Source organism: Mastomys coucha, unplaced genomic scaffold (genome assembly GCF_008632895.1).
Source record: "Mastomys coucha isolate ucsf_1 unplaced genomic scaffold, UCSF_Mcou_1 pScaffold22, whole genome shotgun sequence".
Lineage (NCBI taxonomy): Eukaryota > Metazoa > Chordata > Mammalia > Rodentia > Muridae > Mastomys > Mastomys coucha.
Genome location: NW_022196905.1, coordinates 108,380,876 through 108,392,749, shown reverse-complemented (window position 1 = coordinate 108,392,749; position 11,874 = coordinate 108,380,876). Strand labels below are relative to the sequence as shown.

The 11,874-nt window shown below is 46.6% G+C and overlaps 1 protein-coding gene across 1 annotated transcript in view; it reads left to right on the top strand.

Annotated features, from left to right (window-relative positions):
• The window catches only part of Mlec (malectin), a 15,195-nt gene extending 4,999 nt beyond the window's left edge, over positions 1-10,196 (top strand). The window contains exons 2-5 of the mRNA XM_031337544.1: positions 2,036-2,214; positions 2,721-2,897; positions 2,980-3,037; positions 4,935-10,196. Of these exons, the coding sequence (XP_031193404.1) occupies positions 2,036-2,214; positions 2,721-2,897; positions 2,980-3,037; positions 4,935-5,164 (644 nt within the window). The 3' untranslated portion in view covers positions 5,165-10,196. The remainder of the gene's footprint in view (positions 1-2,035; positions 2,215-2,720; positions 2,898-2,979; positions 3,038-4,934) is intronic.
• The last annotated feature ends 1,678 nt before the right edge of the window (positions 10,197-11,874 follow it).

The window sequence follows — 11,874 nt, the reverse complement described above, 5'->3', positions numbered from 1 at the left end:
TTTTTTTTTTGGCTACTCTGTCTCTTGGGACTTAGTGGCCGATCTCTTAGGATAGCCACTTCGGCTTAAAGGGAAGCCAGTTAAAGTTAATCCCAGATTGTTTAAGTCTCATTCACTTGGCAGTTTTCTGAGCTGTGGAACTGAGGCTGCTGCAGATAACACTGCTGCTGGTTTCTCAAGTTTTTCACTCAGTGAGGGGCTGGGGGTTGGGTCCACACATGCACAACATTTTCTGTGGATGGATAAACAAAATCTAGCTAATGTTCCAGATTTGCAAGAGTCTTGGCCCTCCTGGGAGAAGGAAATTCTTAGCACTCAGTTGGAAAAGAAATAGCCTTTGAGGTTGCATAGGTGTGTGTCCTGAGGCTTTTGAGCTTGGGAAGGAGCTAGGGTGTGTTAGCCTCACGTCCTTTGTAAGCCATGAGTCTTTGATTTCCTGAGGAGATACATGGAGAAGAGTCTGAAGACAAAACTATAGTGAGTTTCCTGTCTCCTATGTGCAACTGATCACAAGGATAATGTCACTTACAGGAACTGTTAGCAGTTATGTTTATTTTGAGGGCTTGACCTTAGCCATTGGGACTCTTAGTTTATCTTTCACCTTTTGTCAGATCCTTTCCTTTGAAATAATGGTGGTCTGGAGGACAGAGCTCTAGGGATATGTTCTTAGGAGTGAGTCAGATGAACTCAGACATGTTAAGGGTGGTGTGGTCATGGCTGATCTGCCCATCTGTCAAAGGATCCAGGTGTCAGGTATCTGCAGGTGGACGGCAGACTTAAAATCTTCAGTTCATGCTGAGAAAAGGCACACTCCTGAAGTAGTTTGGGGAGGAGATTTTATGGAATGTTGATAAGCCTCATTGTATGTGTGCTAAAAGAGCCCAGTTGTTCTTGTGGGGATGCATGAGTATTCATCTCTTGTGACTGGAAGGTAGTATATCTTTGGAAAGACCCTAGTTTAGTTTGTTTTGTAGGGACAAAAAAAAAAAAAGCACATTTACAGCTTGTTACCAAGAGGACTGAGGGCTGTAGAGGATTTCCTTTACCCTTATTGTCAGTCCTAGAAGTGTCTTTTTTTTTTTTTTTTTTTTTTTTTTTTTTTTTTTTTTTTTTTTGAGACAGGGTTTCTCTGTGTAGCCCTGGCTGTCCTGGAACACACTCTGTAGACCAGGCTGGCCTCGAACTCAGAAATCTGCCTGCCTCTGCCTCCCAAGTGCTGGGATTAAAGGCGTGCGCCACCACTGCCCGGCGAGGCGAGCATCTTAAGGCAGACTCTTGTGCAGGGTGTTGTGCTCCTTGTCACGCTAAAGCATTGTAAAGTGCTTTAGGCTTGTGTCTGCAGGAGCTGCACCAAGTGGCTACTGAGCTGAGCCTGGTAGAACATTTTTCCTGCTGGTTTAACCAAGGCAGTGGTGAAGAGGGCAGCAGAGGTGAATTCTCAGTCTGTGGCATGTAAGAGAGTTGCAGCAGGAGGAAGTTGTAGAACACCTTCCTCTCTTTTACAAGCCTGTTTTTCTTTGCCAGCTTGGGATCTTTTTGAATAAAAATTTTGAAGAACAACAAAAAAAGTACAGCTAGTATATTATTTGTAGTAAGTAATATAGTGAATGTAAAAGTAAGAGTGGCTTCCCTGACAGATAATCCAGGCTGGTTTAGACAGAAAATTCATTTGAACTGATTAGAGTTGCTGGTTGTTCACTGGTCTCAGGAGGTTTCCTCTGAGTCTCCTTGAAGAGCTCTGCAGCATCTCACTCCCTTTATGTCAAGGACTAGGCTCACTCATTCCCACCCTTTCCTAGCATGCCCAGGAACTAAATTTAAAGTTCTGTTGAAGTGATTACTGTTTGGTTTCTTTGATGTTTCTCTTCCATGTCAGCAGCTAGCTGATTCTTGTCTTTGTGTGAACTCTCTTTGGAACCAGATACAGAGGGAGTGGCCCCTTGTACTGGGAGAGTTGCTAGAGTGTTGTCCTGGAAATGCCTCTGCTAGTTCTCTGCTCTTCGTCTGATGTGCTTTCCCTTTGTGTTTTCCGTAGCCTCAGACTATGGCATGAAACTGCCAATCCTGCGCTCCACCCCAGAGGACCAGATCCTGTATCAGACAGAGCGGTACAATGAAGAGACCTTTGGCTACGAAGTACCTGTCAAGGAGGAGGGGGACTATGTGCTGGTATTGAAGTTTGCTGAGGTCTACTTTGCACAGTCTCAGCAGAAGGTGAGGGGTGTTCAGGTTCCTGCTTGGCCAGTGACACTGCTGCTTTTGAACAGAGTAGAAACCTGTGAGCCTTCTCACAAGGGAGGAGGAACAGTGAGCTCTGAGGGAAAATTGGATCCTCCCACCCTAGAGAACCTACGTCCCCCTGCCCATTGGCTGTACCTGCTTTGGGGTTGGTAACAGAACTTGTACTTTTAGGAACCTCCTGCTCACTTCTTTCCTTGACTCTCAGCAGCTTATCCCCCCACATCGTTTTCCCTGGTGCTCTCTGTCTCCTTTCTCCCCCAATCGTGTGGGCACAGACACACGTAAAGCCAGCATGACATACTTGGCAGTAAAAGGTCTTGGTTTTGTTGGCTCTGGTGAAGGACTACAGCCACCTTGGAGTTTATCCAGAGCCATAACTTAAGTTAGGGAGCCCAAGCAGGTACATAATGCCTAATTTCTTGAAGGGATTTGAAGCTGGGTGGGGGTGTTAACATTGCCTTTTCTTTTAATCCTGGAAGGTATTTGATGTCCGATTAAATGGCCATGTTGTGGTGAAGGACTTGGACATCTTTGATCGTGTTGGGCACAGCACGGCTCATGATGAAATCATCCCTATGAGCATCAGAAAGGGGAAGCTGAGTGTCCAGGGGGAGGTGTCTACCTTCACAGGGAAGCTCCACATCGAGTTTGTCAAGGTAACAGTCGTTGTGCCTCACCTCTGAGGGAGGTGAAAATGTTTGCTGCCCCATGGCCTGACTGTGCCTTTCCATTTTCTAGGGGTACTATGACAATCCCAAAGTTTGTGCGCTCTACATCATGGCTGGGACAGTAGACGGTAAGTTAGGATTTTTACCTTCTGCTTCTTGACTAGTGCTGAAGGATATGGTTGAGGAGTGCTTGGGATAATTTAGCTGGTCATTATTTTGGAAATATTTAAAGTCAAATTATGGGGAACTCCGAGTCAGATGAATAGGGACAAAATATCACATGGTACTGGCCACAAAGGGTTAAAGCCAGGTTTGTGTTCATTCCTGCCTGTTACTGTTTAATCAACAGTCGGTCTTTGTCAAAATCTTTTCTTTTCTCCTCTTGAGATAGAGTATCTCTAGCCCTGGCTGTCCTGGAACTCACTGTGTAGACCAAGCTATTATCCTTGACTCACAGAGATTCTCCTGTCTCAGTCTCCCTAATGCTGAGTAAAGGTGTGCCCCTCCATACCCTGCCTCTGTGACAAATTCTAAACTGCTCTGTGAGTTGGGATTAGTGATGATTCCTTTTGGGGTGCCTGTGACAAGTTCTAAACTACACTATGAGTTGGGATTAGTAATGTCTCCTTTAGGGGTACCTGCCCATTATTTCACTCAGTTAGAATACCTGAGGACTGGCAGGAGGACTCATCAGGGAATTCACCTGCTGTTAAGACCAATAACCTGAATATGATCCCTAGGACCCATATGATAGAGAGAACTGATCCCACAACTTGTCCTCTGACCTCCACCATGGCTTGTGTGCACATGTGTGGGCACAGACACACACAGCAAATGCATTAGAATTACCTGAACTATGTCTAAGTTCCATTTGTGGTTTGGGCTCTAGTCCTTTGGAGAAAAAGACAAAAGAGTCCCTGTGGGTTTTGGTAGGTGCTGGTACAGAACCCTGATATAACACTCATTGTCAATGTCTCCTTGACCTTGGAGTTCAGCCTTGATATATCTCTTGCTCAGGGTTTAGGTTACTCTGGCTGCCAGTGTCCCAGCTGAGTTTTGCGAGAAAACTTTGTATCTTACTGGTTTTTCTCCTCCATCTTTTCTCTGTGCTATTTCCCATCTTGTCTTGAATACATAGAAAGTCATATCCTTAACTTTTTTAGACTTGCTTTATGTGTATAAGTATTTTATCTGTGTGTGTGTACTTATGCAAGTGTGTTAGTGTTTGTGTTGTGTATGCACCACAAGTGTAGTGTTCTCAGAGCTCAGAAGAAAAACTGGAACTGCGGTTATCATGGTGGCTGTGAGCCACCATGTGGGTGCTGGGAACTGAACTTAGGTCTCAAGCACGGAGCCGTACCTTCAGCCCTGGTCCTCTTGTCCTCCATGCCCAGTGCCGACACGTATCTTCTAGGAAGGTGATTCTTAACACCAGGCTCTTGTTGGGTTTCTTAGGAGTCAGGACAGGTGTGGTGAGGCTGGGAACTGTAAATCAGTCCTTCAGTATCTGTATCAGAAGGAAGAGGAGGACTTTGAAATAAGTTTTTTGGGTTTTTTTTGGGGGGGGGGGGGCGTTTGAGACAGGGTTTCTCTGTATAGCCCTGGCTGTCCTGGAACTCACTCTGTAGACCAGGCTGACCTCGAACTCAGAAATCCACCTGCCTCTGCCTCCCAAGTGCTGGGATTAAAGGCGTGTGCCATCACTGCCTATTTGAAATAAGTATTAACTGCCAGATCACTGTCCCTGCCTATTGTGGGCCTCTTGGAGCTTTGAAGAAGTGAGACAGGAAGGAGAGATAACCTTCCTGTGGGCAAGGCCCTGTATTATTTTTTTAGTAAAACCTGAATGTGACTGCTGTTCCTGTGTTCTGCTGTTTAGGTTAGAGATAATTTCTACCCCTCCCTGTGGACCTGGCTAGATCACAGGGGTCTCTCTAGTGTGACCCACTTACTGCTCTGAATGGTCTCATTTAAATGCTCTGGGTCTTAGTGTACTTAAAGGGTATTTTCTTTTTTTCTATTTAGATGTACCAAAGCTGCAGCCTCATCCAGGATTGGAGAAGAAAGAAGAGGAGGAGGAAGAGGAAGAATATGATGAAGGGTCTAATCTCAAAAGACAGACCAATAAGAACAGAGTGCAGTCAGGCCCCCGCACACCTAACCCCTATGCCTCGGACAACAGCAGCCTCATGTTCCCTATCCTGGTGGCCTTCGGAGTGTTCATTCCAACCCTCTTCTGCCTCTGCCGATTGTGAGAACAAATGGCCATCCTCAGCAGGTGGAGGAGAGTGGGAAAGAAACCAGACATGTTGGTTTCTGTATTCTTCACAGTGTTTAGCAAAAGAGACAACAAATCAAACAGCACACATACACACATGCACACATGCATACACACATATACACGAATGTGCACACACACATGCATACACACATACACACATGGAAAGAGATAAGAAAAGCAGAGTGAGTGGGGTCACCCCACCAACACTGGTCACAGAGCTGCTCAGTCCTACTCTGCCTAGCTGGCCCCCAACTCTCTTTTTCTCTGGGGTACTTAGGTGAGTGGATCCTTTCTCTCCAAGGATCCTCATTATATACCTAGTAGAAAGGACTCTGAACTCAGAGCAGTCACAGTTCCTGGTTTGTTTTTTTGTTTTGTTTTGTTTTGTTTTTAGGTTAGACATTAACAAACAGCAGAAAAATGTCACATAACCTAGAAAGACCTTACTGGGAGTTGGGTGTGTTCTGAGTTTATGTCCAGATGTGATTTCAGAAGTCATGCTATTCCAGGTATTTATGTGGAGGTAAATAAGTTGGATGGTAAAGACAAAGGCTTGGAAAAGAAAGTCATGCTTCCTTTCTTGGAAGCCTTTCTGGGGTAATCTGTTGATGTATCTTTATCTTCATTGTCATCTCTCATCTTGTTGTGTGCCAGTTAGAGGACTGTCTGGTATCCAAGACGACTAGTGATTATCAGGTCCTCAAATTGCCTACAGCTTGTTACTACAACAAATCATTTTGATTTTAGTGCCTGTTGAGGACTTGATTTCTTCTCGATTTTTCTCTTATTCTGGTTCGTTTGAAATTTCTCACTTCTTAACCATAGAGCTAAGTTATTGTCAAAACTGGGCAGGAGACAGGAGATTGGAGTTCTCTCTGCTGGGTGTCTGACCCTTCACCACCTCACCTTGTTGGTACCTCCCTCCCTGAGTTCCTGAGCCAGCAGCTCTTACTGGCCCCTCCATAGGGTCTTGCTGCCAGGGGACAGGGATGCTTTCCAGCCTGCAGCAACAGAACACTTGACCTTAAAAGTCTCTTCTGGTCTTTGGATTAGAAAAGGCTTATGTTAGCAACCTCAGAGACTTGAGCCCTGCTAAGTGACTGACCACTGTTTAGAATGTCCAGAATCTGATGTCCATCTGTCCCTGAGTCCTCTGTCCTCTTTCAGCTAGCTTAGACTTATGCCTAGAGTCACCCCAAAGAATTAAGACTGGCTGCAGCAGCCCAGCTGTTTTTCTCGTTGATCATAATAGTACACTCTACTACCCTCTCCTCCCCTATCCAAGTAGCAGTTAAGTTCCATCCAAGTACGATGGGACTCAAAGACTCCTAGTCAGCCGTAGTTCTGGAGGCTCTGAATGTCTAACTTTAGCTTCATAGTGTCTGTCTCAAATTCCCAGTAAACACCTCTGTAGGGGATGAAGTTTCCGTGTTCCCCATCTTTCTTTTGGTCACCTTCATCTGTTTGTCGGTTAAGACACAGTGAGGGACAACCCAGCTTTGAAAAAGGGATTTTCTAGGTCAGAAGCAGCAGGATTTGCTTCAGCTTGAGTTGGAGCAGTGTAAGTCTCAGGCCAGGCCCATATTTCTGAATGTGTTTAAATTTTAAGTTTGCCTTATCAGATATTTGAGCTGTGTGACACAGTAAGTAGCTCTTGAGCCATGTCTTGACTTTGGCTCCTAATGATGACTCCAGGCCAGCACTTAGTCATTTGAGAACTATCTTCTATTTCTCTGTGATTTAGGCGAGCCCTAGGGTACTGGGTTGGCAGCTGCATGGCTGTGGCCTGAAATTGCTGTCAGGAGCACTTCCTGGAGTGCTTGCAAAGGTCCTGCTCTACAGGATGAGGTACTACAGTGGTCTTGGGAACTACCTGCCTAGGGCAACAGATGTCCTGGCTAATCGGGCTTCTGACAGAGGCTTTGGTTCCTGGTCCATCACTATTTTAATTTACAAACCTATGGGCCACTGTCAGCACATTAAACGAGGTAAAGGAGAACAGCTGCCTCCATGTTGCCTTGTTTGCCTGGGTCTCTGAGGAAGGAGGGGTTCTGCTTTCTCACCCCAACTTATCCTTTTGGTGACTCAGAGTCTCAGAAGGAAACCCTGACTCCTGGGGCCATTTCCTAATGGTACTGTAAGCCAAGCAGCTCGGCTCTGCCTCTGTTTCCAAGCCCACCCCTTCCCGGAGGGATAGGGATGGGTGCTTTCCTCTCTAGTTGTGTCTAAACGGAAGGAACATCTTTCTGTAGCTAACAAAAACTAAAAGGAAGCGAGGGAACAGAAGGGAAAGAGTGTGGCGGGGGCTGGGGTAGATTCCCCTGAGCTAGCCTGCCCAGCTAATAAGAGCTGCTTTGCGTTGAACTTGAAAGCTTTTCCCTTCTTCCAAGATGATGTAGGTACATGAGGTTTGGGTTAAAAGGGTTGGGTGGGGCACGCTTTATTTTTATTTTTGTATTGTGTGTGTCAAGAATTACTCCATTGTTCATGTTGCTTTTTGCACTGTTTGTTCCCCTTTGTGTTTTGAGCTAGAACCAGGAGTTGCCTGGGATTGGGAGCTGTGATTGATGCCAGTCAGGGAGTGGGGCAGGAGAGGCCCAGGTTTTCTGTTGGAGCTATACTCTGACACAGGACTTGAAAGCCCACTGATGGAGCTGGTAGAGAGAAAGACAGAAGAGCAGAGTGTGTTTCTGTTCATGTTTTGAGAGGAGTAAGCAAAGACAACTGGGTTGAGTCTGCAGGTTCAGTGTGGTTTAGGTCAGTCAGGGGTCAGCTGGCGTCTGACTGAGTTGCTTTAGGTCTTGTTCAAACTATCTTAAACATTGTGCCAAGAAATGATTTGTGGGATTCATGTCCCGAAACCATTAAATCTATTGTTTGGAAACTGCAGTCCTGAGGAGGAGCTGCTCACTGGACACCCACAGATCTGGCAGTTTAAAAGGCAGCCTTCAAATGCCCATCGTGTGAGAGGCACTGCCTGTTGATTAAGTATGTGACCTTTTTTCCTGCTCCTGCTGAGTAGGAGAGCCCAGGGTCATGTGTGCCTCATTGAGATGGGTAGAGTTGAGCTGCGTTGTGTGCCTGGGAGCAGTTTTAGAACTGTGGTTTGACTTTTTAATTTTGTTGAGAAGCTTCTGTTTTAAGGAATTTCTCCTTCTCGTCTCATTTCTGCCTCTCCTGGAAAGGGCCTGGCCCTGGTCTAGAGTCTTAGCTAAGGATACGAGAAACAGCCGCAGTATTTCCTTCTCTTAGAGCGCAGACCCTCTCCTTAGAAACTGGCTCACCTTTCGGAGTCCGGGGAGGAGTCAGTAGGTTCTCTCTCCTCCCTGGGAACTGGGGAAGGACCCGCCCCGGTCAGCACAGTGCCTTTTCCTCTCCTGCTCTGAGTCAGGTGGGCATCCCCTCTAGATTCAGGTCTGGGCAGGGGTCCGGTAGTCCCTACCGTGGGCTGTTTCCCTATCCCTCCCCTTCCTTGCTGGCCTACTCTGACATAATTCAAGTGTCTTCTTGCCTTGAGGAACCTTAATGGAATTTGGCCACCACTTGTGACTCTTCTCTGTGACTCTATAAAGACCTAGGAGAGCACGTGAGCATTCTCAAATGAGAGACTAACCATGCTCCTGCTGTTAAAAGACAGAGCTAGGGAGGTGACTTTAGGCCTCCTGCTGTGGCCTCGGAAGAAGAAGGTGACTTTCAGGTAAGACTGACCGAGGCTACACAGACAAACCGCAGACACCCAGGATCTGCTCAGAGATTGCAGAAGATCTCAGCCTCTCTTATAGGGAAGGTGTAATTACGGATCAAAGAGCGCCAAGAAAATTGCAAAGAAGCCTTACTGCTTACACCAGAGAGCTCAGGACAGCGTTATATTCCAGGTGGAACTAAAACTATCTGTGTTGGACTTGCCCGACACAGGAGAGGGGCAAGGGTAGATTTCTTCATGGTGGTAGATGATTGGCATGGTACTGGTGGTCAGCTGCCCAGGGAGGCCGCCTTCTCTGAACATACGCAGCTTGATGCCGGTCTGCTCTGCTTTTCTTGGGCTGCCTTTGCCTTGTTGCTCTAGGTGGCCAGGTCATCTTGATAAGAGCAGATCTGGGGACTGGTTATATTGGCAGGAAAAGAATAGAGTGCATCTTTTGGGATGGGCTTTTCTCAGGAGTGTAAAAACAAGGGGCCAGGATTGTGCTGGCAGCCAGGAAAACAGTAGTGCCTGTGGAAGTTGGCAGAGAAGGCCTTGGCACGCTTGCATCCAGGCAGTCTTGTGTGATGGGAGCACATAGCATCGGGAAAGCAGAACTCCATCCTCACCTCTATTTTGAGCTTAGTGCTTTATTTCAGTATGAGGAAAAACAACAACAAGCTGAAGTGTGCTTTCCGTCCTTTCAAAGGACAACTGTCAGGAAACAGTTGAGGTGCCAGGTGGGAGGGGAGACTTGGCAAGGAGATGTCGTGGCAAAACTAGGAAAAGAGACATTCTTGGCTCTTCTCTTTCCTGGTGTGCCATGATCCAGGGAATGAAAAGAAATTTGACCCTGGATTAGTTCCTTCATTGGAGTTAAGGAATATTACCTTTTCACAAAGTTCCCCTGGGATAGGATGGCTGTCCGTCCTAAGCTCCGGGTAGCCTCTTCAACCACTGTTGGCCCAATCTGGCTTTTGAGGAAACCAACCCTGTCCCTCAGTATTGAACTTGGCTGCTTCTTGTGGAATCCAGTACTGGAGAACAGGCATCAAGTCCTTAGCCTCTGTAGCTCTTATCTTTCCCATCTTTTCCTTCGAGGCCACACTGTGCATTTACAGCAGTGTGGCAAGGTGTATTGAGGGACCTTGAACCTGGCTGGCCAGGGAAGCAGCAGGGGTAGGTAGAGCTGCTGTTCCTTCTGGGCTGTCTCCATCCATCTCTACCCCTTCTATGCCCCACCCCACTCCCACCAAAAAGTAAAAAATCAGGATGTTTTTCACTGTCCATTGCTTTGTGTTTTAATAAACAATTTGCAGTGATACTCCGTGTTGAGATTGAATTTAACTCACAAAAAGTGATGGTAAGCTGGCTTCGGTGGCACACACTTGTCATCCCAATGCTTGGGAGGGTGAGGAATTGAAGACCACAATCAGTTAAGCACTCAGTTAAATCGTCAGTCTGCACTCCTTACCTCCACAGCTGAGAAAGACCAGTGAGAACTGATCACCTGAGCTTGATACCCAGAGTGTGCAGAGAGCTGACATGTGCTGTGGTGCCTCAATAGATATGTAAATGAATGTCCCCCTCCCCCCACACACAAATAACTGTAGAATCCATTGTAGGAGAAGGGCAGGGAAGGGAGGCCAATGAGGACTAATGAAATGACATTCTTGCCTCGTATGGGGCTGGCAAGATGGTTCATTGAGTAAAGGACTTTGCTACCAAGCCTAATGGGAAGGAGAGAACCAGTATTCCCACAGGTTGTCATCTGACCTCCAGACAATTGGGTATATACTTCCTCACAAGTCTTGGCCTGACCACTTTAGCCAGCACTCCAGGAAGAATCAAGTCAGTGTGTGTTGTTTGGATCTGACTGGAATGCCCAGCCTTGATTTCTGATCTGAGGCACACCAGGCCTCAAGCTGTGTCTTTGTGTCCTGTACCCTCTATTGAGAGTCGACCTGCAAGCGAAGCCATAGAATATGGCTCTTGCCTTCCTTTCCCTGGCAGGTGGTAGGCCAGAATGCAGGAAGGAATTTTTTTTTTTCCCTCCCTAAAATTTATTGGCCCTGTTTTAAAGCTGTGGTAAAAGAAGCTCAAGGTGCCAGTTATTTGCCTCAGGCTGGTTAGTAAATAGTCAAGCCATGACTTAGAGCCAGTCTTTCCTGCCATCAGCCTCCAAATACTTCCTCCAGCTATACTAACTCTAGCTATACCCAAGTGAGCCTTTGACATGGGCTGGCCACAATGTCAAGCACTTTACAGATGTTACTCTGTGTTTTCCCATGGCTACATAGCAAGGAAAAAAAACCAGGATTCTTGGTTTATTTACTTACTTTTGTATCAAGGTCTCTTTAAGTAACCTGGTTATGGTCTCTAACCCACGGAGCTCTGCCTGTCCCTGCCTCCTGAATGCTGGGATTAGAAGTTATGGCCACCGTGCTTAGTCTTCAGCTTGGGATCTTGGGGATTACTCTGTTTCCTTCCATTTTTCCAGAACATACCCACTGTTTCTCCAAACAGCAATGGAAGTTTCTGGCTTTGTGTGATAAAGGATGAGTTTGCCCTGCCTGCTGGGTTACCCTTTCAATGGCAGAATTCAGCTCTTAGCTCCAAGAGTAAAGCCAGTGCTGATGGGGTCTGTTCTCAGGGCCCATGGAGACTCTGGCTGAGCCCTTTCAAAGGTAAAATTCTTTACTAATTTAGAGGTAGGGGTTACTATTATTTAGCATAGCAGCAGTCACCTGCCAAATGGGGATGGGACGTGAAAAAGCACTGCTCTAGGGACTTACAGGGAGGGAAATTGTCTGACAGGAGAGCATGGGCCAAGCACAGCTGTTGGATTGGACCACTCTGTGGGTCTAGATATTAATCTTACTTAGGAAATCAGGCTCCCGGTTGGCTGGAGCCTGTGTGCCAGACCTTCCTCCATACTTAACACCCCCCTCGCTCCCCGCCCCATCCTCCATAGAGGGGGAGAGGTGACATTCTAACACTTA